Genomic DNA, 26662 nt, shown 5'->3' on the forward strand with positions numbered 1-26662 from the left:
GGAGAATGCAGAGAATTAACGAATAGGGTTCAGGAGAAAATGCAACAAACAAAATTCCGGATGAGAGAGAGAGAGAGCGTGATGATGGAGAGGGAGAAGAGTGAACGAGCAAAATGATGAGGGAACACAGAGGGAATAGCTACAGAAAGATAAATAGTGAATGCGATGATGATAGTAGAACGTGAGAACGTGAGGGGGAAATGCAAGACAAGACAGGAAAACGAAAACTGGAAGAAAATGAAAAACTACTTGGTGCGAATCTACTTTGATGCTGAACGCCTCCTCGATACGATCTCTCTTTGTTACCAAGCTGGCCAATCCTCGACCTCTTCTTCGTCCCCCTTCTGATCCTGAAACGCGGACCAATCAAACCCATTCTGACTGACTTCTTTCGCTTTCCCCTTTCCCTTTTCGTCCTTCTTCTCCTTTCCTTTACTCCAACTCGCAAAGACGCTCGACAACGCTTGACCCGGCATCGGAGAGATCGGGACTTCCGTCAACCTTCGTTCGTTTAATTCTCCTGGATTCGGAGAATTTGCCGTTGAACCCGGATTCGAAGAAGCACTCAGGAACGGTGAAGGTCGAGGACTTCGGCTGTTACGATCTTCTCCTCCATTGGATGACCCATCCCGACTCATCGAGGGTGAAGAAAGTGAAGGAGGTTCGAGGGGACCTAAGGCTTGAGCTAGACCTTGTTCGAACGTATCGACAAGTCCCAAAGTCGCTCGTTTCGAGTTCTTGAACGTTTCCGACTCGGTCAAGTTCGTCCAGCGTTTGTTGAGAGAAGTCCACGAGTCGCTGAATGATGCGAGACTCGAGCGAGTCCGGTTATGCGAGGGGGATGTCGAAGGTGCTGAAGGAGGGAAAGTGTTGTTCGATGAAGAGAATGTTGCAGAAGGAGGAGGTGAAGTAAAGAGTCGTCGAGAAGCGGATGACGAGAGGGGAGAAGAAGATCGTTCTTGAACGGGTTTTCGTCGCAGCGGAGACGTCTTGATCTGAGAAACAGAAACGGTGGTATCCTCCTCCTGCACCGAGCTCGCGGCGGTCGATTCTTTCTCTGCGCTCCCACTCGTCGAATCCGTCTCGGTTGAACTCGCACGAGATTCCCTTCTCCTGTCTCCGTTTGCGTTTTCCTCCCCTTCTTCCTCTTCCTCCTCCTCCTGCAGACTCGCGAGCATGCCTTCTCGTTCTCTCCTCTTTCCCGCCACTTCCGTAGGAGGCTCTGCGGGCGGAGGCATCCCCACAGCAACTTCCAACGCTCTTCCCAAAGCTCCTCCTAACCAGTTTCCTGCGGCTTTCAAACTTTCCGGAATTTCGATTTGTGGATCCGATCCAGAGTGTCCATGTCGAGAATCGCCGGTATTCGAGGTTGCGGAAGAGAGGAGGTCGGCGGCGTCGAAAGTCGTCGAGAGTAGGGAGAGATCGAGAGAATGGGTAGGATTCGAATTGATCGGGTGTAGGGGAGCGGAACGAGGAGTAGGGGAAGTATTTGGTGAGGCAGAGGAAGCGGTAGAGATCGACTGTGAGGGGCCGTGACGAGAGGAAGATGCTGATTGCTGCTGTTGTTGTTGCTGGAATGAACGAGCGACGATCGATTCCCATTTCTTCTTCAACAGAGCCAGTTCCGATTCATGTCGTTTCAGTTCTGTGACCAAAGAACAGGAGATGGAGCGTCTGATGAGCATATAGACGCGAGAGATCGCTTCGTCAGGTTCCCGACTCACCTTCTCTCAGATCCAAACATTTCCTCTCCTTCTTCGCGATGAAACTGAGAAGATCCGCGTTCTGTTCCGTCAAAGTCGGCTGAGCGTTGACGAATCCTAGAGCGCTGCCCGATCCAAGGTTCAGCGGTTCGTCTGTCCTCCTCTCTTCCTCATCTGCTGAGTTGACAGTTTCCTTCTCAGTTCCAGCGCCAGCTTCTGATCCCTGGCCTTCTTCTTGCTCTTCCGAGACTTCATCGAGAGACAACCGAGGTCTTCCACCTTCAAACGACGCACGAGCTGAATTCGGATTAGGTGAACCTCTCGCGACAGGTGATGCTGCTCCTCCATTGTTCGGTAAGGAACCGATCGTCGGACTCTTTGCGTAACTGATACTACTCGTTCTCCTCGCTCGCCGGTCGCTACTCGGCGTCGTTCGAGTTGACAACGGAGAATCGATCCGTTCCATCGAAGGTGAACCCGCCACGCGAGTCGAAGGGGAAGGGGAAGCGAAGTCATGAGGGAGGACTGAAGAGGAGGAGGGACCGGCGACTGGACATGAGGCGGAAGGAGGTTGGGATAATCTCAAACTGCGAGTTGCTGATCCAATTCGCCTTCCACTGTCGCTTCTCGCAAGGGTTGATGGACTAGCGATACCGTTCGGGGATTGTTTAGGTTGAGAGAGTGGTGAGGAAGGGGAAGCGGGAGAGAAGGGAGACGAAGTGTTGAGCGAAAGTCGTTTGAGATGTCGTGGAGTCGCGCTGGGCGTCGAAGGTAAATCGTCCTTCATCTTCACTCAGATCGTCTGCGTCTACTATAGCGGGTCGAGAATGAGAGCTAGTCAGCTTTGGGTCAGATGGACGCGACGTAATGAATTTATCGAAAACAGCGAAGTTTCCTGCGTTTTTTGGTGAAGGATCTCGAGTGGAAGACAACGTACCGTCTATGATGTCGCTTAGACACGGCCTTCACGCGTCCTTCTGTCAGAATTGTGCGTGATGCGAGTTGCGTGAAAGGGTGCGAGCGATTCGAGTCGGAAGTATAGACGTAGTGCCGATCTGTCGTGCAAATAGTTGGTCTGACAGACTGAACCCGCAGCTGTCGTTTGTCGTGAGCGAGAGGAGGGTACGTGAAAGTAAGTGAGAGAAGAGAAAGGGAAGTCGAAGTTCGTCCGAAGACTGTCAATTTGCAAACTTCCCCTTGGAGACTGTCAAAAGGTCGCTCACTCTCGGCTCTCCTCCGCCCTCTCGCACAACGCTACTCAGTCAAGTTCAGATCTATACCGTCACAACTTCACCCGAGCAGCACCCTTTCAGAGCGCCCTACTCGACTACAGGAGATCTAGTTTCCCTTCTCAGTTTTTCCTTTACCGGACTTTCCCCTTCGTCCCTCGACTCGGACACTCGACAGATCACAGTGATCTACTCGATACAACCAGAAACTTCTCGACTTGACCCTCCATTCCAGTCCGCGCAGCATGGCGACGTGGGCACAGAAAGCACAGAATCCGACAAATTCTTCCGAACCTTCCAATCCTTCCAACGACTCCCTCCTGATGCCTCCCCCAGCATCCACTTCGAGATCTCACCATTCGAACGGTCAAGCGAATCAGTCGGACAATTGGAGAGCGAACGCGAAACCCGTTTCTGCCAAACGATCGAAATCCTCGAACAAGGAGTCCACGACCGCCTCGGCAGAATCGAATACCCCACAGGAGAACGACGAAGGTGGATGGGAAACCGTAGAGAAGAAGGATAAACCCCAAGTAGAGAGGAAGCAGTCTCATCAGAAGCATGCGAGGTCTGGCTCGTCGAGATCAGGAGCAGCATCAGGAGGAGGATCAGCAACAGGATCAGGACAGGAAGGTAGCAAGAAGGGCGCGAAGAAGGGAGGAGAAGGGAAATCGGGAAAGAAGGATGACTCGAAAAAGCAGAAAGAAGCTTCCTCTTCCACGACGGCAGACTCGACGAGCAAACAAGCACTCAAGCCCTTGACGAGTTGGGCCGACGACGACCAAGACGCACTCCCCGCCCTCACACCTTCTTTCACCGCTACGACCGCAGCTATCGATCCCGTTCCAGATCACGACGAACTCGCTCCTCTCCCCGAAGCCGTCGTTCCTACCCCGTCCCCTACCGCCCCTTCGTCTCCTTCTCGCGAAGAATCAAATCCTGTCGACAAAGTCGAGGCCCCGGCAAAGTCGACGAAGAAACCGGCAGCTCCTCCGAAAGTGAACGTTTGGGCCGTACGAAAAGATCAAATCGCTGCCGCTGCCGCCTCTAACCCTTCTCCCTCTCCTTCCTCGTCATCCCCCGCTACTTCTACCCCTGCTGAATCAAAACCCGCTCAATCGACTTCGGCACCTTCGACCTCGACCAAGAGTAAAAAGAAAAAGTCTAAATCTTCTGCATCCGGTTCTACCTCGACGGCACAGACGAAGAAAGACGACTCCTCGAAACAACAACAACCACAACAACAACCGGCCTCTGACTCGACTCCCTCTTCTACTTCTACCGCACAAACTTCGACTCCCGTTCCCGCTCCCTCTCCCGCACCCAAGAAACCCGCACCGATCGCAAGTTGGTCAAACGCTTCGGCTCAACAGAAGAAAGGAGGACCTACCGTAGTCGCTGGAGAAGATGCGACGAGTTGGCCGGCACCGGAAGAAGTCAAGGAGAAGAAGGAAGAATCGAAAGAACGAGATGAGCAGCCGAAACCCCAACCGCCATCGAACAACGCAGGAGGAAAGAAGAAGAAGGGTGAGTCTTTCCTCGCATCTTGAACGTCGTCAGGGACTGATTCAAGTCTGAGAAAGGTGAGAAATGGATTCCGATCAAAGCCGAAATTACCGTCGGATCGGGTGGTCAACAAGGTCCTTCGAAAGCTGCTCGCAAGGCTGCGAACCGAGCTGCAGGTGCTCCCGGATCGAACAACCCCGAGAAGAAGACTCCCGGAGGAGGAAAGAAGGACGAATCGAACAAGGAGAAGAACTCGCTCCCTTCGAAACCTACTGCGACTTCGAAAGGTGCCGTCGCTGCCGCTCAAGCTCTCTCGAAACGACAACAATCTTCTGCTCCCCGTCCTAACAACTCTGAAAGCGGACCCGCCGTAAACACCACCTCGGTTTCCTCTCCTTCGACCTCTCAATCCGCTTCCCCAAGTATCAGCAACACTCAAGCTCCTTCCTCCGAGAGTGGAGCTGCCGATTCAACGACCCCTGCGACCACGGCTGCACCCTCTACTACCGATTCCGAACCTTCGAAAGAAGCTTCATCGACTTCGACCCCTCAACCGCAACAAACCCAAACTCAACCCCAATCACGACGAACGGTTCCTTCCCAACAAATCCAACCTCCCAACTTCCCTCATCACGGTCTTCCTCACGCACCGCAGACGTTCCGAGGTAACGGTCGTGGTCGCGGAGGAATGAGAGGACGCGGAGGAGGAATGGGACCTCGAGGAGGTCTCGCGAACGGATTCGGAAGTCGTACGTTCGTTCCCGGTGCCGCTACCCACGCTACTCAAGGTCAGGTCCCCGTCGTGCCTGTTGCCGAAGCCGGAATGATCCCGATTCCGATCCAAGTCGACGCTTACGGTTACGCGATGGTTGACGCTCATGGTTACCCGATCCCGGTTGGAGGAGGACAAGCTCCCGTCGTTCAAGCTCAAATCCCTCCTGGTTGTATCGATCCGAGACAGTTGGATCCGACGAGATATTGGCTTTTGGGACAGTTGGAATGGTGGTTCTCGGTCGACAACTTGTGTCGAGATCTCTTCTTACGGTCAAAGGTAAGCTCATTCCGCCTCGTTCGTATGCTCCGAGGTCTCACGCATCATCGCTCTGTAGATGGACGCGAATGGATGGGTTCTCATTTCGATTCTCGCCTCTTTCAACCGTATCAAGAACCTCACTTCGGATCTCGCCATCGTCGTCGAATGTCTCCGCATGACTCCTCTCCTCGAAGTTTCGCCGAAAGGAACTCACGTTCGATTGAGACAACAATGGCCCGAGTGGGTCCTTCCGAATGCAACTGTCAACGAGGACGTCAAGAAGGAATTCGAAGAGGCGGAGAAGGAGAAGGAGGCCGCCAAGTCGACAACGACTGAGACTGAGGAAGGAGAGAAGAAGGAAGGTGAAACTGCTGTTGTCGATGAGAAGAAGGAAGACGAGAAGGAAGAACAAGGCGAGGCCGAAGCTGAACCTAGTCCGTCCACTCCGAACGCGGATGAAGTCTCGATCAGGTCACCGACATTGAAGTCTCAAGGTACGCTCTTCTGTTAGCGTCTCCCTGTTGTTTGCGACACTGACTCAGTCCGCCGACAGCTTCTCCCCCAAATCACGTTTCACCGAAAGCCCTTCCCGCTCAACCCGTTCTCGATACCGCCGTCGCTTCGGTGACGACTACCTCTCCTAAATCTCCTAGTAGTTCATCCGTCGCGGCTCCTGAATCTTCCTCGACATGACTGAACCACGCTTCTTCTACTTAAACCTCGCATCCTCCTTGAAACTTCGACTCACAAACCCTCAAAATTAGATGATTCCGGAAATCTCAAGCTCTCAATATATACTATTCTCGCTCTAGTTGCGCTCCGCTTTCTCTATTTTTTCGATTTTCGTTTCCCTCTTTCCCCTTCATCCTCCTCAATGGACTACTCTCTTCAGTCGCCTCTTTCATCTTTGACTTTCATTCATCAATCTCAATCTCTCTTCTCATCCCTTCTTCCATTTGTTGAACCTCTCCCTTGCCTCATCCTCGTACAAATAGCAAAATTTCCACTTCTATCTCTGCTCTCTTCCTCCTTCTCGTTTCTGGTCATTATGCTTTTCTCTCTCCTCGTTTCTGCTTGCTTCTCTGCCTCTTTCTTCCTCTTTTTTGACTCCCATTGCTACTGCTAAACAAACTTTGTCACTTTCGATCGGCGAGAATTCTGCAGCGAAACTCCCACGACGAGCGAGAACATTTCCCTGTCTCTCTTTCTCGGCCTGTCTGATCGTCTCTTGTCCCACTCTCCTACTGCAATGCGACACTCGACAAGATGGAGATGAATAGTCGTTGACACTGCGAGGAGCGGAAAAAACTACAAGAGAAAACGACGAACTTCCTCCCCCTCCTTTTTGGCAGCTTCTTTCTCGTCGTCCTCGAACTTCCGTAGTCTCCGCTGATCACTTCAGGTTGAGTCCAGCTCTCGAAGTTTTCCGCAACAAATTCGAACCTTTGATTGATAAGCTAAGCGTAATTCGAAGCTTTACTCCCCGGTCCTCCTATCGGATACTCCAGTTCTTCGCCGTTTATCGCACCTCCACCATATCCATACCTCACATTCAAAGACGAAGCTGAAGAGGAAGAAGAGAGTGATGGTGCAGAATGAGGAGGAGGCATCGAATGAGGATGAGGATGATTTGGAGGGTAGAGGTACGGGTTTGTCGGAGTTGAAGAAGGCGGTGGAATCATATGCGACATCGCTGGAGAGATAGCTGGAGAGATCGAGGGAGAAGGGGAATAATGAGGAGGGATGGGGTAAGGTGCAGGAGGAATTGGTAGAGGGCTTCCCGACGAGATTGGGAAAAGAGGATCGGGGTACGGTGCTGGTGACAACGACAGGTTCGAGAATCGCGACGTAGGGGGTCCAGGGTGAGGAGGATAAAGAGGAGGAGGCGCGTAGAGCGAGTTCGGCGCAGAGGCGAATTGATACGCTTGTTGTTGCTGAAATTGCTGCTGTTGCAGATAAGCGAATTGTTCCGGAGATGGGCAGCTCGGAGGTTGCTGGAATTGCGGAGGATGCGAGTAAGGCGACGGGACGAAACCATTCATCTCAGGTTGAGCTTGAGGTCGTCGTCCGTGCTGAGCTCCGATCGGAGGAGCTAAATAAGACGAGTTAGACGATTTGTTGTAACGAGACGAATGTGTGGAACTTGACGACGAGGATTGCCGTGGCACAAAATTCGGTCGAGAAGGAAGCGGGTGAGAAGGAGCGACGGGAGGAGCGAGAGAATGAACCCGGTAAGGAGAACCGTTTGACGATGATGAAGTCGAAGAGTTGAGATACGAGTTCGAGCGAGAAGATGACAGCGAACTGTACGAGGTCGAAGTTGACAGAGACGGCGGCGCTTCGAATCCGTTGTTCGAAGCCATTCCGTGTGGGTTTCCTCCGTGGCCGAGTCCTCTCCCTCTCCCTCTCGCTGACCCGTTGCCATTCGTAGCTCCGTTCTGTACCCCGAGCATAACAGCTCCGGATGTGACCGGGCCTCGAGGACTAGCCTGAGTGACGAGGCCGCTTCGAGTGATTCCGAGTCCCGCACCTCGACCTCTTCCCAATCCTCCGGAAGAAGGTTGACCGTTCCGTGGTGGAGGAGACTTTGGTCTGAGAGCATCAAGCTCTGCGCGGATTAGGCGAAGGGTTGGTTAGCTAAGCGAAACGCCAAGGCGGTTTCGACGAAAACTCACCTTCGCTGAACGGCAACAAAGGAGAAACTCTGCCTGCTCCTTCTCGTTCCCACAAAGCCTTGCAACCCTCCTCGTTCCACTCCGTCGGTTCCCATTCGACTCCTTCCTCCTTTTCGACTGTTTGCACTTTCGATTCTTTCGAAAACAGGTTCCCTTCCCCAACCTCCCCGCTTTCCGCAAAGGAAGGAGCAGAAGCGACAGTGAGCCATCCTCTCCGGAGAGCGTGCTTCGAGCCGAAGAGGTGCAACCGCCGAGTTCCGAGACAGAAGTTCTCGATCAGAGACTGCAGCTCGGGCGGTTTGAGATTCGGATCTAACCCAACAAGCGAACCGGCGTAAGCTCCCACTCAACTGCGAGTAGAAGAAGAGTGTTGGACCGACCTTGATCATCTCCTTCCCAGACGAGGACGTCCGTGTCGACGTTGCAATGAACGAACCAACTATCCGTCGAACGTCTGACGGTTCCCCGGATCCCCATCAAGCAATGTTCAATCGTCGACGAGAACAGCGATGTCGGCTGCCGGCTCAAAGTCAAGACATGAGCCATGTGCAAAACCAAATCGGGTCGTGGAAGAGAATGGAACTCACATCTGTCGTTAAATCCGCTTCCGGATCCTTCTTATTACTCTTCAACCACACTATATCCTCACACCTCCTATATCCCCATCCCGCCAACAACTCCCTTCCCTTCTCCAATCCGATCCCGTCCGTGCGAACGACTTCACCTCGCTCATCGAAAGTTTTCTGTCCTGATCCGACCCAGAGCCAAATGAATCCCGGATTCGAGGCGATTGAAGAGATTGGGAGAGCGGACAGAGCGTCGAAAGATAGAGAGGGAGGAGGAGTGAGGAGGATCGAATCGAATCGAGCGGAAGACGAGATCAGGTCAGAAATTGCTTGAGCCGTTCCTCCTCCCGCAGAAGTTGAAGGTTCGTCATTTGAAGAAGTGGAGCTTATTGTGGAAGTCGATGGGTTGATGTAGGTCGGAGGGATTGAATAACGAGGAGAACTCGTGAGGGCGTGTTTCTGTGCGAGCAAAGATGCCAATTTCGGGTATCTGGTTCCGGAAAGAGCTACATGCGTCAGTCTTACCTGTTCGTCGAGATGAGAGCAACCTCAACGTGAAGGAGCTTACTCTGAGAACCGAGTCTCTACTTGAGCGTTTCTAATGAAATTCTGAGGTCTTTGACCCGTTTCGACGTATTCTGCAGAATAATCATTCCTGATCGTTTCCTCCGAGGGTATCTGCGACAGTCGATCGGCTCTCTTCAGCCAAAGTCCTACAAAAGCTGAGACGAGAGAATGAGACTGACATAGCTTTCCTTCCAATGATCCACCTTGTTCTGCTGCTGTTCACTCAGATCCGTTCCATTATGATGCCTGTTCTTCTCATTCACCTTGTCCCGATCTAAGGAGAGGTGCGAAGTAGCTCCACCAGCACTCGAAGCTGCAAAGTTGCGTGAACTTGCTGGTTGACCTTTCCTCGCCGGGGCTGGACGCACTAGTGAGCTTGTAGACGGTCGAGTCGATGTACGGGACGAGGAGAGAGATTGAGAGGGGGCAGAGGAGGTAGACGAGGGGGAAGGGGAACGAGTCGAACGATGATGATGATGCAAACTTGGGAGAGGTTTCAGCGAAGCATTGTCCATGGGAGAGAGTCGAGCCACCAGGCTTCAGTAGGAGATGGCGATAATAGACTGAAGCGTGTCGAGGTGGAGGTGGAGGAAAGAGTAGAGGAACGAGCCCAGTCTTTTTGGCGAATGAGCGCAAGGAAAGTTCAACGATCTCGCGAGGGAGCTCTCTCCTGTCGAGCATCGATCTATCCTGCCCGTGGCCTATCAGCATCTCTCACACCTCTCACAGCGTCGAAACCGACAAGATATAGGTTCTTTCAATGCAAAAACAACACTCAGAAAACTCATTCAGATCAAGCCCTCTTCTCCGGTTGTTCACCCTTGGGTACACTCCATTGGACTTGCAAGATCAAATGATCGTAAGGTAACCCGTGAACCTTCTTCATCGCCGTTTCGGCATCCGTTCGAGATTCAAACGAAACGAAACCGAAACCTTTACAGAGACCAGTTTCTTGATCCTTTCCGACGTAGATTCTATACTCGAACTCGCATCGTCAGTCTCGAATGCCTCGGAAGAGCCGAGCGGGCGAGAAGGAGAAAGGATGGAGAGAACGTACCGGTTGATTTTACCGAATCGACCAAACAAGTCCCACAAGTCGTCGTCTCTCGCATCTTCCGACAAGTTTGTAACTCGAAGCGTAGGGTAATCGTCCCTCGAACCACCTCGTCCACCCATCGTCTCTCCAACTCCCTTCGCTCCAGCTCGCATCGAAGGAGGAACGTATTTACCTCCAGCCGCACGAGACGCCGAAGGATCGTCGGAAGGAGGCAAGTCGGATCCAGGTGCGTCTCCATCTATTATATCGGGGGGAAACGAGATCAGCTTCCCGGCGTCGAGAGTGTCACGAAAGAGAGAAGAGAGAGAGATTTTACCTTCTCCGAGAGCAGCTCCGAGGGTATCTTTGTAAGGACACCTCGCGGTGAAATGGTCCCCACCACAGTACCTACACTGTACCTTCTTGTCCTTCAGTTGCGACCTCATCGATTCCATCGGGTCTTCTTCGGGTTCGTCGCGTTTGATTCCTCCCGCCTGAATACGCAATCGAACGTTCTCTCCGACGGTCGTGGTGGCTGCGTGAGGTCCTGCGGCGGCTCCTTTCTCTTGTCCGAACCTGGAGAGTCGGCGTCAAAGATGGTCCGTCAGTACGCTGCGAGAATCGACGCGGGAGAAAGGAGAAAAAAGAAAAAATAGAAAACTTACTTTGCCCAACCCATACGTTCCGCGACAACATGGTTGACCGAAGTCTTTACGAGGGTACGCTTAATCTTGCGAGTAACCTTTACCTTTTTGCCTTCATCGTTCAATCGGTATTCGACAATGGTTGTGACTCCGTCTTTGTCGGTCGTTTCTTGACGGGGAGGGAAGTCTAAGGTCGCAGAGCAGAGAGTCAGTACAGGTCTATACATCGTAGAATTGGGGGTGTTGATCGCCGAGTTGCTCGAGCGATTGATCGCTGAGAGAGTGCGAACAAAGGAGTCGAGAGTAAACTCGCTCAGGCTCCGGGTTGTTCCTCCAGCAGCAACCGATAAGCTCGTCCTGCACCATCTCAACCGTTCCCGTCACCTCTTTCTCCTCGAGAGCGAGCGTTGAGGACTCCTGGCCTTTTCATCACTTTTATCCAAATCTTGCCCACCGCGTCGTGCGGGCTCCCTGCAGCTCGAGTACACTCGTACTGGCTGTCTGAAGCTACTGATCGACCGTAGAGTAGCCTCGAGGACGTTGATTGATGGAGATGAACTTGCCTTGATCCTCTAAATCGTCGGCCCAGGATTTCCTGTTACGCGCGCCAGGAGGAGAGCTGTCAGATGTTTCCGATGTCGATCAAGCTTGTAGGCGAGTACTTACATAGCAGGCATGTTAAAGGTGTGTTGATGGGAAAGTGCGAGCTTCGAATTTCGCGCTGAACTTTCGCCAACTTTCGCAAGTTTGAGTTTTTCGGGATCCTACGACGACGAATGCGAGACTTTCGTGAGAGAACAGGAGAACTCGCCCGTCTGCGCTCGACGGTCGAAAATTCAGCCTTTTCTGTCTGACCAGTGTGTTTCGCAAGCTTTTCGACTCGAGAATCTCCGTGCGTCGAAGACAGGCAGAGATGATGACTGAACGGACGTTCCTTGTAAGATGTAAGCAAAGACGGAAGTAAGAGCAAAGATCCGGCAAAAGAGTAAGAACGGAATCGCAAGAATAGAAAGGAAGAACAGTCGTGAATTGATTGTCGTAAGATGAGATGATGAGATGAGATGATAGAGAATGTACTGATGATTCGGAAGTAAGAGGAACGGAGACATTTGTAATCGGAAGAGAACGGAGAAGAGAAATAAGAAAGAACGAAAAGGAAAACTCCGACTTCGATCGAAACGAAACATTCGAAACGAGATCGAGACGAGACGAAGTCAAAGGTTGGCAGCTGCGAGTTGAGGGTATCGGGGACGAGAAGAAGGGGAGACGGAGTCGCGCTAGCCAATTAGGATGGGAAGAAGAGAGGTTAAAGGAAGGGGTTTAAGCCGAAGTGACGGTCCAGAGTTGGGAATCGTCGCCCTGCAGACAGTGATGAGAGGTCAGCTTCCCGTAATTGACGCGCGAGAAGGGCAGTCGTAACTTACCTGGTTCCAGAGACTGAGGGTGGTCGAAGTGTATCCACCGAAAGTAGCGAGCGAGTTTCCAGCGATCGCACGAGTCGACATGTCCTGCGAGCTCGACGTGGTCAGCACTTGCACTCGCGGTGACCGGTATAGGGATGACTCACGAGAATGTGATCAACGGCAATAATGTAGTAAGTTTGCTGAGACTTCTTCGCCAACTTCTTCGCCATATCATGGTGAGAAGCTCGTTTCGCGAGACGACGAGCGGCACGAGAGTCTTCAGGGTGATCCTTGAGGTAAGCCGCCAAGTCGGAAGCGCACTCGACGTTCTTCTCGACGTATTTCGGGTGTCTAAAAACGCAAAAGCACGGTCAGCGCTTTTGAGTTCTCGCTAAAAGAGAGGAGACCTGAAAGTTTCGATACTCACCTTGCCAACCAAGCTGCCCCGTGTCTACAGATCCAAGTCGACCTGTCTTTCTTGTTGACACCACTCGTATCCACGTCGTTGATGTTGATTCTCCCCATTCCAAGGTAATATCCGTATTTCGCCTTCTGTTGATCGAGGGTCAACTCTCCCGATCCGGACGACTCAGAGCTGACGGAAACGTCAACGTCGGTGGGAGCAGGCGCGGGGGCGGGGGCGGGACTGGGTTCGGGAGTAGAGGTGGCTTCGTCGACTTGTTGAGAAGCAACTTTGGCAGCTTTCGAATCTTTGAAAGAGTTGAGCTTGTCGGCAGTGACGGCTCCGGCGTTCGAGGCATCCGGGGTAGTTCCAGCGGGAACAAAGTACCACCTACATCGTCGCCAGAGTCGTCAGCTTCGCCCGGAAACAAGCGAGAAAGAAAATCCGAGAGAACTCACCATTGCTTAGTCTTCTCGAGGGTATCAGTTCCAGTCAATAAACCGTTTCCTACTGCGCAAGCGTACGATACCGCGGCGTAATCTACCCCTCCCTCGAAATCGTAACTCCATTGCGCCGAAGCACACTTGTTGTTTCCTCCCGAAATACGAGCAGCGTTTCCAGCGAACTGAATCCGCAATACTTGATCAATTTCAATTACTTACGAGATATATGGTGGAGGACTGACCTGGATCGCAACGGGATCACCACCGGATTGAGGGTAGAAATTGGTCGTTCCTCCGTCGCGAGAGAAAGTCAATTGCTGACCCGTCTTGACATTCGTGATGACATAGTTCCCTTCTCCATTGAGTCCACTCGCTTGCGCCTACATGAGGGTGTCGGAGGAAATGGCGGAAGAGGGCGGGTGAGAAAATCGATGTTGAATGAAGGATTTCGGGAAAATGATGAGGGAGAACATAGAGTTCAGCGCAGCTCTAGACTAGGAGAGAGGCGAAGAGAGTACTTACGAGTAAACGAGCTGCTTCGACAGTGTTGTCAATGATTCCGCCGGCCTTGACGAGGGAAACGAGAGCGGCGAACGCTAAACTCGTGAAAGTTGAGCTAGTAGTGGATCTCATCTTCTGCTTCTACTGTGCTTTTGAGCTGGTTTTGATGCTTTGCTAGTGAGTGGTAGGAGGATGAAGAAGAAGTTGTCCTTTCGAGGGCGGGCTCGTCGCGTGGGTGTTGATCGAGAGAGTTTCGAAACTGGCGAGGCGAGAACTGATCGAGCGAATCAAGAAGGGGGTCTTGAAGGCTTTCGGAGGTCGAAACGAGTGTGTGAAGGTGCAAATCGGGCGCCTTTTGAGGATAGAATGAGCGTAAGGTGAGAGAGAGAGAGCGATGGAAAATTTGAAGTCGGTAAACAAACTCAAATTTGGGTTCGCGACGTTTCGCGTTCCTTCCTTTCCTTCTCAATACACCCAAAATTAGCAACATGCTATTCGCAGCAAGCTTGGATCACTCTTGGATCGAATAGAGATCTAAATCTGAAAACTCACGGGTTGAGACCTTCGAGCGTGGCTCGGTTCCAGCACTGCAGTGGACGAGCTCAATTTGTCGCGTAGTATCAGTACGTCTGCTCCAGCGCAGACAGACGGCTCATCGACGAATTGAAGGAGTCTGAAGAAATGCGATTGAAACGAGAAATCTGTATCGATTACGAGAATTGAGGGAAAAGAGGGTATCTTCCTTGCCAGGTAACGAGGTGGTACTTCAAGTCATAAAGAAAGAACGTAGATCAAAGGCAGAAACGGTAGAAAGGGTGAAATGGGGGAATCAAACGAAAACATGCTCACTTTGAAAACTGAGTGGTTCGCTGAATAATGTGAATCTAGTGTCCATGGTGATAAACGAGAGTGGTGGAGGAATGTGAAAGAGTGTGGATAGTGTAGAGACCAGCTCGATGAAGGGTAAATTAAAGTTCGATAAAATGGGTATCTTGAAGGAAGAATTATAGTCGCTTCAGAGTCGTTTACCGGGTACAGCCCAGAAGATGACGGTCAATACGGCAATGATGACCGTCGAAAGGAACGTAACCCATAACGCTCGTCCGAAGAGGAGTTTGCGAACGTAAGGTTCTCGAATTCCGATCGTTCGGAACGGCGTCTACGGCGAGAAAACGTTAGCATGAATGATCAAGAGAGAAGAGCTCGATGAAGAGCAAGACTTACGGTTTCTGAGAGGCCCATAAAAACCATCAAAGGATCCAAATCGTAAGAATGAGCGACGAGATTGACGACTCCGACGGTGAAGGGTAGAATGATCTACAGTTCGAGTCATCGTCAGCGGACACCCATCGAGCGAAAAGCATGAAAGTGAACGTACCCATAACCTGGTAACTTTAGGTTTCGTATCCAAAAAGATCAAACTGAAAGCCGTCGCCAACCCTGCCCACAACGCGACCAACCCTAATCCCAACCTCACGAGTGCACTAATTCCCGTCAAGTTTCCAAACGCTTTCGCCCTCAAGAACCTTGGGAAACTATCCATTTCCATCGAACGATAAACGAATTCCTTCTGATGATGAAACATGTCGGGTACTAGAGCTTGCGCTTTCGATTCTTGATCGTAATCTGGATGCGTGACAGCCGGTAACACTGAAGAAGAGATCGGGAACGAAGTGATTCGAAGGGAAGAGGGTAGGTAGATCTCTTTATCGGATCCAGGCATGAGGTAACGAGAAAAGATTCGTTCGGCGGATGCGATCAAATCGGTACGGTTGATCGCGGTCGAACGGGGGATGAAAGGTTGTGCACCTCCTCCTCCGTTGCCTGAAGTCGATGAACGTTCTTTCCCACCTCGTCGTCGAAGAGTCGAATCTTGTTCGGGAGAGTCTCGGATCTCTTCCTGAGAATCGTCGTGATCGTGAGGGTAAAGCGCCTTGAGCGTCGGCGAGAGAGGGTAATTCGTAGAAGAATGCGAAGCGGCAGAAGGTCGAGGAGAAGGAGTTCTGCGTGATTGTTGTTGCTCATCGTTCGTGACTGATAATCGACCAGGTTCTCCTGCTCCTCCTCCTTCGGAACTTCTCCTTGGTTCACGTTGGAACGGTGATTCTTCCGTGTGACTGAATTCCGAGTTGGTGATAGATTCTCCTCGTCGGATTCCGGTCACGTTGCCGTAGATACTTCCTCGAGTTCTCGCGACTTGGTGGTATTGAGGCCAATCGTCTTTGACTTGTCTTCCAGATTTCCTCAAATCCTTGAAATACGCTCGACCTAGATATGCACGAGATCGGACGTCAGTCAGACGTCGCACGAGACGTGAATTACGAGGGAGAGGACGAACAGAGATTCTCGTGCTGTTGAACGTCCAACCAGAAATCCAATGTGTCTTCTGAACCTTCCCTCTGCAAGAACAGATAGTAGCAGTACAGATCGACTGGTGGTCTCGTATCTGTTCGAGTGCTCGGAGTTCAGCTCAGGGAATGATGAGAAGAAAGAAGGAGGAACGTACTCCTTCGAAGCACCTCTGCGAGAGAAGGCAAGCGATTACGGCTCATCTGTTGCTGTTGCTGCTGTTGATGAGTTTGTGCCATCTTCGTATCCTGCTGTCTGATCACGGAGAGGAAGGACAAGAAACGTTGAGTGAGGACGCGTTTCTCCGGCAAGAAGTTGAGTTACGGCAGGGTACAAGGGGGGTCTCTGCACTCACCTGAGCTAATGTATACTTCACTAATGAGTTTGCAGAGTCGACGGTCGTGAGAGGTAGGTGTGTTTGATCAAAGGAATTCCAAGGCCTAAACAATCCGGGACTCGCTCGCTTAATCGATCGATTGCTGAGTCGCCTGCTGGAGTATCGACTGCCGAAGTGCTGTTGCACGGAAGAGGTCGAACGGTGATGAAGGAGACGAACGAGTGACTGTCTCTCGCTTCTGCCCTCTACTCGCGACCCTCACCGAATCATGCACCTCCTTCCCTTATTGAGCTTGCTCTCGGTAGCACTAGCTGCTCCCTCGCCACTCCAGCAACTCCCTTTCCTCTCGCCTTCCTCCTCCGCCTCGTTCAACCTCCCTGCTTCGGAATCGCTCCTCTCCTCCTCAATCGAGTCTAAACTTGCCCAGCTACCTCTCGACCACCTCTCTCAGCTCCAAGAACACATCTCGCAATGGACCGAACCCCGTCGGATCCGATTGAGGGCTCAAGATGGGTCAGGAGGCTCAATCGTCGATTTGACCGAGGGTCAGAAAGCTCTCCTTTCCCTCGTTGGACTACGTTATATCGATATCACCAACGAAGACGACTCCCACGTTGTACTCACGAAACCGTCAACTCCTTACCCTTCCCACCTCGCACATAATGCTTCTTCCCTTTCTCCTCTCTTCGAATCAATCTCGCTTCCTTCGATTAAGGACTTCCTCAAGACCTTCACTGGGTTCCGTACTCGATACTACCGATCCCAAACCGGCCGAGACTCGCAATTATTCCTCCTCAATCACTTGAAGGAGTTGCATTCGAGTTTGAATTCGAAAGCGAAGATCACGTTTAGGGAGTTTCAACATGAATGGATTCAGAAGAGTATTATTGTTAGGTGGGAGCCTGCGATCAAGACTCAGGACTATAAGGACGAGGTAGTCATCTTGAGCGCACATCAAGTGAGTCCTCGAATCTTGTTTCCCGACTTTTGAAACACCATCTCACTCGGCTTCGATTGTCGAAAGGATTCAACCAATTCTCTCCCGTTCCTTCCCGCTCCAGGAGCAGATGACGACGCATCCGGAACCGTTACTCTCATCTCGACTCTAACTCAACTCCTTTCTCACGGATTCAACCCCGTTTCGAACCCCATCGAATTCCATTTCTACTCGGCTGAAGAAGGGGGACTCTTGGGATCTGGTGAGATCGCGAAAGAGTACAGAAGCAAAAGGAAGGAAGTGAAAGCGATGTTTCACATGTTCGTTCTTTCTGCTTTCAACCGTCTCCGCAAGAGATCGCTGATAATGAGGGATTGGTCAAACAGGGACGTCGTAGCGTATATCAAACCCGGTACGAAACCCGTTATCGGGATGATCACAGACGGGACGAACCACGATCTCGTACAATTCATGAAACTCGTCGTTAACGAATTCGCTACGATCCCCTACGCCGAAACTGAATGTGGGTATAGCTGCAGTGATTACGCGAGTTTCACGAAGAATGGATATCCGTCGACTTGTTTGGCGGAGGGAAAATTCGAGGATTCGAACCCGAAGTGAGCTCAGACTTTTGCTTCATCTGTCTATCATTTGGCGTCAAGCGAGCGAGGACTGATGAGGCATTGGCGAGTTTCACTAGCATGCATTCTACGAGAGACACTATGAACGCAGAAGGTTACTCACTCGAACATATTCGTGAATTCGTAAGGGTTGCGATCGGTTACGCTGTCGAATTGGGAGGAATGAAGAAGGAGTCGAGTCGAGGTGGCGGGAGGTAACTTCAGTGAGCATGTAGCAGCGTAGCGAATGACGAGATGGACACATTGTATGGCCAATTTTGTATTGTTATCGATATTCAAGCTTGTAAACTCCTTGCCTCTATATACCAACTTCTCCCGACCCTAGCTATCAGTTGAGTTAAATAGTCGCCTCGGTCAAAACCTGGCTTTGATCAGAGCCCATCCTCTGGACAGACAAGAGTCGTCTCTCGTCTCGCGTTCCGAAAGCGAAAATGGGCAGAAGGCTGTCGAAGGGGTAGCTAGCGAAACCGGACTTGCAAAGAAAGGAACAAAAACAAAAGATACTCGGACAGACGGGGAAGAGGAACAGAGTTTGACCGGCGAAGACTCGAGGCGAAACAAAGTGCGAAACAGAAAAGGGTGAAATCTGCAGAAAGGAGAACAGACTAGGGGTTTTTCGTTTTTGAGAGTGGATAAGGGAGTTCAGAGGGAGGAGGAAGGAGAAACGAGGTTGTCGGAGCTATGGAGAGATGGAAAGGGGTCGAGAATTGATCTTCTGGGAATAAAGTCTGGTCGATCAGCTCGGCGGGAGGAATGACTACTTAGGGAGAAGGACAACATACCTGATCATTCGCTTTCGTTCTCCTCGACGTTGCGGTACCATTGAGCGTTGGGTCCAGTCTCATCCGTCCAGATTTCCATTTCTTTCACACCTTCATCCCGATCATCCAGGCAAGTCGCGAGAAGACGTCGAGCGCGAGGGACCTCCGAGCTCTCGAGTCGACGGACCGGGATCGATTTTTGGGCGCCGAAGAAACTCAACTCTCTCGCTTCGAAGGCACGAAGATTCGGAGGGAAGCTGGAGAGAACGACTGGGAGAGGAACAGGCGATTCGAGGGCGAGGTCCCAGCAGTCTTCATCCATGAAGATCTTGACGATGAAAGTCTTGAGAGAGCGAAAGCGAGGGAGGACGGCGAGGAGCTTGTCGAAAGTGTACGATTGAGTTTGGGTCAAGAAGAGTTCAAATTTGACGAGGTTCGGACAGGCCGAGAACCACTCGAACGCATCTTGAGTGACTGCCGCTTCACGAAAGTAACCGGTACGCATAGTGTTCGGGTCGAAGTGGGAGAGGAAACGGCCTGCGAGGTCGACGATGTCGGGACCGTAGTAAGGTTCGTTCTTCCAAAACAATGACAAGTCTTCAAGTTGAATCTTCTTCGAACGAGAGCGATTGACGCCGAGTACTCGAAGGTTCAGGAAGTAGCCATCAAAAACGAGGTGGGTGAGGGAGCGGAATCCTGAGTCGAAGAGAGTCGCCATTTCGTATGTCCAGGCAACATCGCCGAGGTAGACGAACATGAGGTGGGTAAGATCGGGAAACTGCGAGATTGCTTTGAGACTCGGGAGAAGGTATCGGCCCATCTGGCCGCAGATGTCGAGTACCTTCAAGTTGACACATTTCGAGAGGAGAAGAGGTAGCGTAGCGAATGCCCTTTCGTTCATATCTTCAGATCTCTCCCCTGCGTGGAAGTTGATGTAGAGCCTTCGAACGAGTTTGGCGAGGTGAGGGTGTTCAGTGAAGTGGGAGAGGAGAGAAGTGACTTTCGCAGTCGTGATGCCGACTGTTCCCCATCGTAACACTTGACCGACGGGCAGCCAGGCTTGACAGACGAGTGAGACGCTTTTCCCCGCCTCGGTGGAGACCTGAGTTTTCCCGAGAGTGAAATGCGAAACGATGTCGAGAAGAACTTCGTTCGGAACGAAAGCGGCGAGCATATTCAGGTCGGGGGGAGGACGAGGGGAGACTGCAGGAAAGCGGAGTAGATAAGTGTCGATGTTGTCGAGCGGTTGAGGCGGCGAGGAAGAACAAGGGGGGAATTGGTAGAGGACAGTACGAGGCTCGAGCGAGCGAAAAAGACGACCCTGCTGTCTCGCGTCAGACAATCCGCGTGCGAGTTCACAGAATGCACATAACCTACTCACACGTGGATGTACCGAGTTGCTACCCGATTGTAGACGTCTTCGAGGGACGAGGGTGCGAGATTAGGCGGTGGAAGTCGATGTTCGAGAAGTAGACTTGATGGGGGGATGATTTTCGGCAGACGATAGCTACAGAGACTGTTCTCGTGCTGACTGCGAGGAGTTCAAGTAGGCGAATGAAGGGTGAGAAGGAGAGCTGCGATGAATCAATTCGATTCTCTTCACTTGTCACCTCTCATCGATTCCAGAAGCTTCCGAGTCCCCCACACAGCTAGCGATATGGATCAGAATCTGGGTGAAATGACCGAGGCGCAGCAAATGCCTCTCTCGACCGTCTTTTCCCGTCACTCAACTTGATCTCTTTTGACCCCCCTTCAACCCCCACCGTCGATCCGCTACGTCTATTGTGCGCCTAGGACATGTTAGCATCTGCTGGAGTAGTTCCGAGAGACTAATCCCCAGTCCGCGGGAGTTTAACGGAGTTTGAGCACCAACCCTTTCCTCGACAGCAGTACCTCTCGGCTCTCCCTTCCACGCCTCCCCGTCCCGACGCACGACATGGGACGACATATGCACCTCCAGAAGAATGTCGATCCTGCTCAATGGCGTAAGAGGTATAAGATTGCATTTCGAGCTCTCTGCGTGAGTCCAAGTCTCTGTGCCCCTTTTCTCGTTCGGGGTGATACTGACAGGAGCTCGAGATCGTAGGGCACTACTGTCGCGCTCGATCTAGCGTTCGCTATCCTCGTCGCAATCGAAAGTTACGATACTCCGAACTGTAAGTTGTTTCTCTCGCAACTCTCAATCTCAACGGTTCGTTCAGGCTGACCTGTGTCGGCTTGTCATCAGACGTCTACATTCAAGCAGCCGTATTCTCTGCCATCGAGGCAGCGTATATAGCTGCAGCTCTCACCTTGATCGTGATGCATAAGTTCTCAGATTCTCACAAAGACCTCGGATTAGCTCTTCTGGTGCGCACTCTTCTCATCGAGCAATGGGGTCTGCCTCAGCGCTGATCTTAGCTTGTGTGTTCCCGCCGATAGCCCTTCTGGATGGCAAATCTGTCAATCGACATCTCGTTCTTTGTCGGAGCGAGTGAGAAAGCTTCGTTAGACGATACGATGTTCCGAGCATTGCTCATTGTAAGGCATTTCCCGAGTCTTTCTTGTCTATTTCTTCTCGCTGACGGTGTCTCACCCGAACCTAGGTCGCAGCGCTCTCTCAGAGCGCCGGAATCGGGTTGGTCGTGCTTGCGATTCGAATGCACGTTCTCTCTCTGTATGACCCTCGATGGGCAGCTGGTGGTCGTCGTTCGAGACGCGGAGGCAGCCGTGGTAGCGACGGGGAGAGTGGGAATGAGGGGTACAGCAAGGAGGCACCGAGCGATTCGGATCAATCTGAAGAAGAGACAGACAATTCGAGAGATGAGTATCGTCGCGGGGGACGTTGAGCACGGTGGTGACAATGGATTCGTTATCAGTCGAGCCGCATCAAGCTTTGGCGAGAACGAGAGAAGAAAAAAAGCTGAAGCGACAGAAACGAGTGAAAGCCCGCGTCATGCAGACTGCGAAGGACAAGATGAGAATCTCGAGGAGAGACGCGGGAGAGAGAGATGATCAACAGAGACAAATTGCAAAATGAGGGTATAAAAATAAGTGAACGAAAATCTACCGCGACATGTCTTCCTCTTCTTCCCTGTAAGCCTTCCTCGAGAGCCTATAGCTCTGTGAAGGATCGATCGTGTCGAACCAGTGTTGTATCCATCGTGTAGTTGGGCTGTTACGGGAAGTGTAAGCATAACTCAGGGGCGAGTGAATACCAACTTCGAAATAGGAAGCTTACCATAGGTTCCCAGATGGGCTCAACATCGGGTCCATCCAGATCTCCTGCACCGTCCCATCCCCAACACCAAACTGGACGAACGATGTCATCAGAGACAAGCACAAAATCGAGCAAGCGAAATAGAATGACTTACCGTAAGGCGGCGGTTGACGGAAAACAATCGCCTCACTTTCTTCTTGCCTGAACAATCGATCGTGAGGACCGTACCAACTACGATCTTGCGGATCGGAGTGAGGGTCGTCCGGGTTTCCTCCAAGCCTCGTGTAACCTCGTATGTACGTCAAATTCCTTCTCTCGGGGTGAATGATCTCCCAGACAGTCTGTCGCTCGACGAGAAGTCAGTCAATGAGCAAAGACGCAGAGAAAGGTAAGTGCGTACGTTATCGTAAGCGAGTTTGACCCTCGAAATCATGATGATTCGACCATATCCCGCTTGCCAATAATCGTTACAGATCAACGAACACTCCGAAGCTGAACATTCTCCCGCGCTGAGATTCGCCATTCGGAACTTGACGTGAGGGTGAGCGTAGAACGGTGCCGGATCCAGGACGGCGATTCCGTTCCAACAAGATTGAACTTGAACGGGCAAGTGTCGTTGGAAGCGCCAGGCGGATTCTTGATGGTGGAACACGGCTTCGAAAGGAGCATTCTCGAGTGCTGTACCGTTGATATCTCGTGCGACCCAACTGTAAGATGAGCGTTAGTCAGTTCAGTCCAAAAAAAAAAAACGAAGTACATCGTTTCGCGAGGCGTACTTGTCGTAGAATACGGGTTGACCCTGCAGTGGGAGGAAGCGTCAACGCGATGAGCTCGGAGACGGTTGAGGAATAGACACTTACGACCTCGTCGTGGAAGATGTAATCTGAACCACAGGTGATTCCCGCGTTCTGTCTCCTACTCTGCCAAACTAATTCCAAGATGTCGTCGATACAGGGCAAGACATCGTTCATGAAGATGATTGAATCGAAAACTTCTCCCTCAGTTTCCCTCAATTCCCACAACGGAGCCAAAGCGGCGTTTCGAACTTCTGCCAAGTACTCGATTCGGTGGTTGAACGTTCCTCGAGTACGTAACGAAGTACGAATGACGATTCGTAGTCCGATTGATCGACCTAGGGCGTCGAATAACCTGAGGAGCGCTTTCGTTTGATCGTTCGAACCGTTCTCGTAAACCGAAATGAAGACGTTGTGAAACCCAAGGATCGCCGATACCTTGAACATGTTACTGAAGAGGTCGGGAATGATGTCGAACGAGTTGTAGAGGTTGATCGCGAAGTAGTACTTGTGACCTTCGTACGGAGTTCGACTCAAACTTCTCCCTTTCGTCCCTGCTACCGCCTTCGCGTCCCTCCCGTCCCTCGAATGACTGAAGATTTGCTCCACCTCTGTCATCTCGTCATCTGAACTGAAGAAACCCCTCCTAGCGACTTTCGGAACGACTCTTTGGAACAATCCTTTCCGTTTCGATTTTTGCTCGTACCCGACTAAAGGCTCGTAGCGTTCGTAGACTTGACGTCGGTAGGCTTTCTGGGCGTTTCGGAGACAGTATCGAGTGTGGTGACCGGTCAGAGTCGCCATGATTTTGAAGACTCGTTCACGTTGAGCGAGAGTCGGGAGAGAAACTGGATTCCGGTGAACTCCAGTTCTTTGTGTCCACATATCGGCTGGACCAGGTCCCTTCCATCCTGGTACTGTTTGTTGCTGTCACATCCATCACACCGTTAGCGAGGTGATGTGAGAGAGAGAGAGTGATCAAACTTACTGTTCCTCCGCTGAAGAGTCCCGCTACGAATAAACCGATCAAGACTCCGATAGTCAAGGACAATATGGATCCAGCTTTGCGTTTCACGAAGAGCAGGACGGCGTTGCCAGCTTCGGCGGGTTGTTGGAACGCTAAACTGATCGAAGATTGAGGTCGACGTTGACGCTGCCGTAGTCGCGAGCCCGTGTTGATCGAGCTATAGGGTGATTGATAGTTGTTCATGCTCGCGAGGCGTCTAGCCAGCTAGCGCTGGGAATGAAAGAGTCGAGCTGGAGTTTAATCGCGCGAAAGGGAATCCGAATCAAGACTTTCCTTCTGCCCCTCATCATCAACTCTGTCGGACTCCTTGTGGCCCTCGATCGACCACACAGTAGCTCACACGCCCTCTCGTACACCTTGTCCGCTCATCACACGCTGCTTTTCCCGTTCGGATGTCGGAAGAAGCTATCAATGAACACGCTTACCTCTGCTTCGAAGCCATCAACGCACAATTGAACAACTCTACATTACTAGAACCCGATTTTGATGATTCCCTCGAGTTGTGAGTCCTTCCCACTCCTCTCCTCCTCCTCTTCCTTTCCCCACTTACCGAGTCTCTCCCTGATGGCCTCTAGTCCCTTGTTCGTCACCTGGAACATCAAGTCGAGATCAGATGGAGAGTACAGGTTAAGGGGCTGTATCGGAAACTTTGAAGCGATGCCGCTAAGAGATGGGTTGAAAGATTATGCTGCAATCAGGTAAAGCTCCTTCCTCCTCTCTTGTTGCGATTGAGTCGGCACTGACGCCATTCGAACCTTTCGTCTAGTGCCTTCCGTGATCATCGGTTCGACCCCGTCACTTTGAAAGAGTTGAAGCGATTGCAATGCGGGTTAGTCGAGGATTCTTGAGCGCGCAGCTCGACATCAACTGAATCAATCCTTCGAGTAACAGAGTATCGTTGTTAACCGACTTTCAGGAGTGCAAAGACCACCTCGATTGGACTCTCGACGTCCACGGTATTTACGTTCAATTCCCAAACCCAGCTCTGACCTTTCCTCCCTCCTCGAGCCCTTCTTCTTCCTCTTCTACTCCTTCGACCGCATCTACGCCTTCCACTGGATCAACCGATGCCCTCTCGACGACTTCAACCAGTTATCGCTCCTTATCGTCTCTACCTCAACTCGAATTATCCCTCCCTCGTTCCGCGAATCCGAATCGATTGAAAACAGTCTTACACGCAACGTTCCTTCCCGACGTAGCTGGAGAGCAAGGTTGGTCGAAAGTAGACGCAGTGAATGCTGCGATCCGAAAAGCTGGATACAAAGGAACCGTGACGGAAGAATTGAGGAAGAAGTGTAAAGTGAGCAGATATCAGAGTAAGAAAGTCAAGGTCGATCATGAAGAGTGGTTGGAATGGAGGAACAGACAACTTGGCAACTAGGGAGAGACGCCTTGCTGTACGGCTGTCCTCGTCGGATTTCGGTTTGGTTTTCTGCGATTCTCTTCCTGTTCGTTCACTTCGTTGTATCCTTGGGTTCGTCGCCTCTTCCGCTTTCTTCTGTGTATCTATAGACTTTCTTTTGTTGCTATTTCACACCGTCCTACCGCTTCGAGCTTTGCGAAGCTTCCAGCTTACGCCCCGCACTTTCGAACAGAGGAAATTCCGCAACGGTTGATGGTCTTTTATGATCATGTTGCGAACGAATGTTGCTCAGACTTGTAGGAGCTCAGCGTGCAAGCCCCTCTCAAGGATCAAGACGAAATAAAACTGAGACAGAGACCGCAATTGCGATCGCGACATCGAGGCAACACGGCGGGCAAACCGGTGTCGCTTCAGGGGAAGGCGACTTCTTGACGGCTTTCTGTCGCCTTTCGCAAGCCGACATAGAGTCGTCTTCCAGAAAGGCGACCCAAAGACGCCCATCCGTCGTAGGTCCCGTCGCTTTAGCTTGTGCTATACAACCGAGTGAGGCTGATATCGCATCTTTTAGTGAACTCGGATGATAGATCGATTAACCTTCAGCTTCTCCTCGTCACCGAAGCTCGATCAATCTCTCGCCTCGGATTAGAGCAGCGCATCAGAGCTCTCATGCTTTCGAACGCGATTCAACGGTCACGGCAGCTCGGCAGCCAGTCAGGACAAATCCCTCTTCGACTTGATACTTCTCCTCCAGCGCCTCCTGCGGCGGCAATCATGGAAGCGTACAGTGATGAGTAAACATTGAGGTACGTCTATAGTTGCGATCGTCAGCTCGTCTTCCGTAAGTTGACTCGAATTCTCCCCTTCCCCCTCTCTCCCTCCCTCTCATCTCATCTCGCCGACTTCCTCCCGCGCCCTCTTTGCTCTGTCCAGACTTCCTCAATCTGCCGCCCCGCCTACGCAGTCTGGACCTCAACGCTTGAGCCTTCGGCGACACGGCAATTTTCGCTTTCGAAACTTCGCCTCGCTCTCGACGCAGTCTACTGTCATTCGTGACTGCCCTTCTTTCGCTCTCCGATCTGAAGCCGTGTTACCTCGCTTCAACCGCTTGCTCAACCCACAACATACCAACACGAGAAGAAAGCCAGCGACCCGAAAGAGGACGAAGCCTCGCTTCATATGACGAGCCTTGCTGGTAATGGAGGAGCTCTTGGGAAACCCACTCGTAGAGTTAAGAGTTAGGGAAAGTCGAGGAGCCCGAAGCCGAAGTTACTCGTTGTCTCTTGAGTCTTCACGTTTTCCATTTTTCACTTTGGATCATTGAAAGCGGAGGCCGAAGCGTTTGGGCTGGAACTGCAATCGTGGACGTGTCAGGACATGTTAGAGACTCTCCTTTATTGTAGATGAGCTTGATCAGGCGCTTTGCTGAGCTCAAGCTCGAGAATGCAGTCCGACTTTTCTCGCCTTAGATGGTCACTGACTATTCAATAAACCTGATTCTCTTTAAGAGCATTCGCATTCTTACATAATAGGAGCTCGAAGCGACGG

At 51.6% G+C, this 26662-nt stretch overlaps 11 protein-coding genes across 11 annotated transcripts; 4 read left to right on the top strand and 7 right to left on the bottom strand.

The window, feature by feature from the left end:
- Nucleotides 1-302: 302 nt before the first annotated feature.
- Nucleotides 303-2490, bottom strand: JCM6883_003264 (uncharacterized protein; the record flags this gene model as incomplete). The annotated part of the gene is made up of 2 exons (XM_076635193.1): nucleotides 303-1645; nucleotides 1725-2490. The coding sequence occupies 2 exons, from the start codon at nucleotides 2488-2490 to the stop codon at nucleotides 303-305; spliced, it is 2109 nt and encodes a 702-aa protein (XP_076484812.1).
- A 687-nt stretch (nucleotides 2491-3177) lies between these two features.
- Nucleotides 3178-6164, top strand: JCM6883_003265 (La RNA-binding domain-containing protein; the record flags this gene model as incomplete). The annotated part of the gene is made up of 4 exons (XM_076635194.1): nucleotides 3178-4459; nucleotides 4516-5489; nucleotides 5548-5965; nucleotides 6025-6164. 4 exons carry the CDS (start codon nucleotides 3178-3180, stop codon nucleotides 6162-6164), a joined length of 2814 nt encoding a protein of 937 aa, XP_076484813.1.
- A 764-nt stretch (nucleotides 6165-6928) lies between these two features.
- Nucleotides 6929-9794, bottom strand: JCM6883_003266 (uncharacterized protein; the record flags this gene model as incomplete). The annotated part of the gene is made up of 6 exons (XM_076635195.1): nucleotides 6929-8079; nucleotides 8147-8458; nucleotides 8527-8662; nucleotides 8734-9202; nucleotides 9281-9390; nucleotides 9459-9794. 6 exons carry the CDS (start codon nucleotides 9792-9794, stop codon nucleotides 6929-6931), a joined length of 2514 nt encoding a protein of 837 aa, XP_076484814.1.
- A 278-nt stretch (nucleotides 9795-10072) lies between these two features.
- JCM6883_003267 (eukaryotic translation initiation factor 3 subunit G) lies at nucleotides 10073-11636 on the bottom strand (the record flags this gene model as incomplete). The annotated part of the gene is made up of 6 exons (XM_076635196.1): nucleotides 10073-10253; nucleotides 10337-10574; nucleotides 10653-10891; nucleotides 10981-11146; nucleotides 11523-11554; nucleotides 11626-11636. 6 exons carry the CDS (start codon nucleotides 11634-11636, stop codon nucleotides 10073-10075), a joined length of 867 nt encoding a protein of 288 aa, XP_076484815.1.
- A 643-nt stretch (nucleotides 11637-12279) lies between these two features.
- JCM6883_003268 (uncharacterized protein) lies at nucleotides 12280-13841 on the bottom strand (the record flags this gene model as incomplete). The annotated part of the gene is made up of 7 exons (XM_076635197.1): nucleotides 12280-12318; nucleotides 12384-12467; nucleotides 12527-12713; nucleotides 12790-13155; nucleotides 13224-13390; nucleotides 13451-13588; nucleotides 13731-13841. The coding sequence occupies 7 exons, from the start codon at nucleotides 13839-13841 to the stop codon at nucleotides 12280-12282; spliced, it is 1092 nt and encodes a 363-aa protein (XP_076484816.1).
- Nucleotides 13842-14724: 883 nt separating this feature from the next.
- RAX1 (Rax1p) lies at nucleotides 14725-16261 on the bottom strand (the record flags this gene model as incomplete). Its single annotated transcript, XM_076635198.1, has 5 exons — nucleotides 14725-14868; nucleotides 14934-15026; nucleotides 15088-15977; nucleotides 16048-16155; nucleotides 16216-16261. The coding sequence occupies 5 exons, from the start codon at nucleotides 16259-16261 to the stop codon at nucleotides 14725-14727; spliced, it is 1281 nt and encodes a 426-aa protein (XP_076484817.1).
- Nucleotides 16262-16663: 402 nt separating this feature from the next.
- Nucleotides 16664-18171, top strand: JCM6883_003270 (uncharacterized protein; the record flags this gene model as incomplete). The annotated part of the gene is made up of 4 exons (XM_076635199.1): nucleotides 16664-17353; nucleotides 17420-17652; nucleotides 17719-17949; nucleotides 18033-18171. The coding sequence occupies 4 exons, from the start codon at nucleotides 16664-16666 to the stop codon at nucleotides 18169-18171; spliced, it is 1293 nt and encodes a 430-aa protein (XP_076484818.1).
- A 588-nt stretch (nucleotides 18172-18759) lies between these two features.
- Nucleotides 18760-19908, bottom strand: JCM6883_003271 (uncharacterized protein; the record flags this gene model as incomplete). Its single annotated transcript, XM_076635200.1, has 1 exon — nucleotides 18760-19908. The coding sequence occupies one exon, from the start codon at nucleotides 19906-19908 to the stop codon at nucleotides 18760-18762; it is 1149 nt and encodes a 382-aa protein (XP_076484819.1).
- A 762-nt stretch (nucleotides 19909-20670) lies between these two features.
- On the top strand, nucleotides 20671-21562 carry JCM6883_003272 (uncharacterized protein; the record flags this gene model as incomplete). Its single annotated transcript, XM_076635201.1, has 5 exons — nucleotides 20671-20754; nucleotides 20821-20890; nucleotides 20962-21083; nucleotides 21156-21254; nucleotides 21320-21562. The coding sequence occupies 5 exons, from the start codon at nucleotides 20671-20673 to the stop codon at nucleotides 21560-21562; spliced, it is 618 nt and encodes a 205-aa protein (XP_076484820.1).
- A 266-nt stretch (nucleotides 21563-21828) lies between these two features.
- On the bottom strand, nucleotides 21829-23937 carry JCM6883_003273 (glycosyltransferase family 69 protein; the record flags this gene model as incomplete). Its single annotated transcript, XM_076635202.1, has 7 exons — nucleotides 21829-21888; nucleotides 21955-22025; nucleotides 22088-22274; nucleotides 22334-22640; nucleotides 22710-22732; nucleotides 22794-23654; nucleotides 23716-23937. The coding sequence occupies 7 exons, from the start codon at nucleotides 23935-23937 to the stop codon at nucleotides 21829-21831; spliced, it is 1731 nt and encodes a 576-aa protein (XP_076484821.1).
- Nucleotides 23938-24146: 209 nt separating this feature from the next.
- Nucleotides 24147-25135, top strand: JCM6883_003274 (uncharacterized protein; the record flags this gene model as incomplete). Its single annotated transcript, XM_076635203.1, has 4 exons — nucleotides 24147-24256; nucleotides 24330-24452; nucleotides 24521-24583; nucleotides 24646-25135. The coding sequence occupies 4 exons, from the start codon at nucleotides 24147-24149 to the stop codon at nucleotides 25133-25135; spliced, it is 786 nt and encodes a 261-aa protein (XP_076484822.1).
- Between the last annotated feature and the right edge of the window lie 1527 nt (nucleotides 25136-26662).

The sequence above is a fragment of the Sporobolomyces salmoneus genome, assembly GCF_050403485.1.
Source record: "Sporobolomyces salmoneus JCM6883 DNA, S_salmoneus_JCM6883_v1_ctg87, whole genome shotgun sequence".
In the NCBI taxonomy this organism is placed as follows: Eukaryota; Fungi; Basidiomycota; class Microbotryomycetes; order Sporidiobolales; family Sporidiobolaceae; genus Sporobolomyces; species Sporobolomyces salmoneus.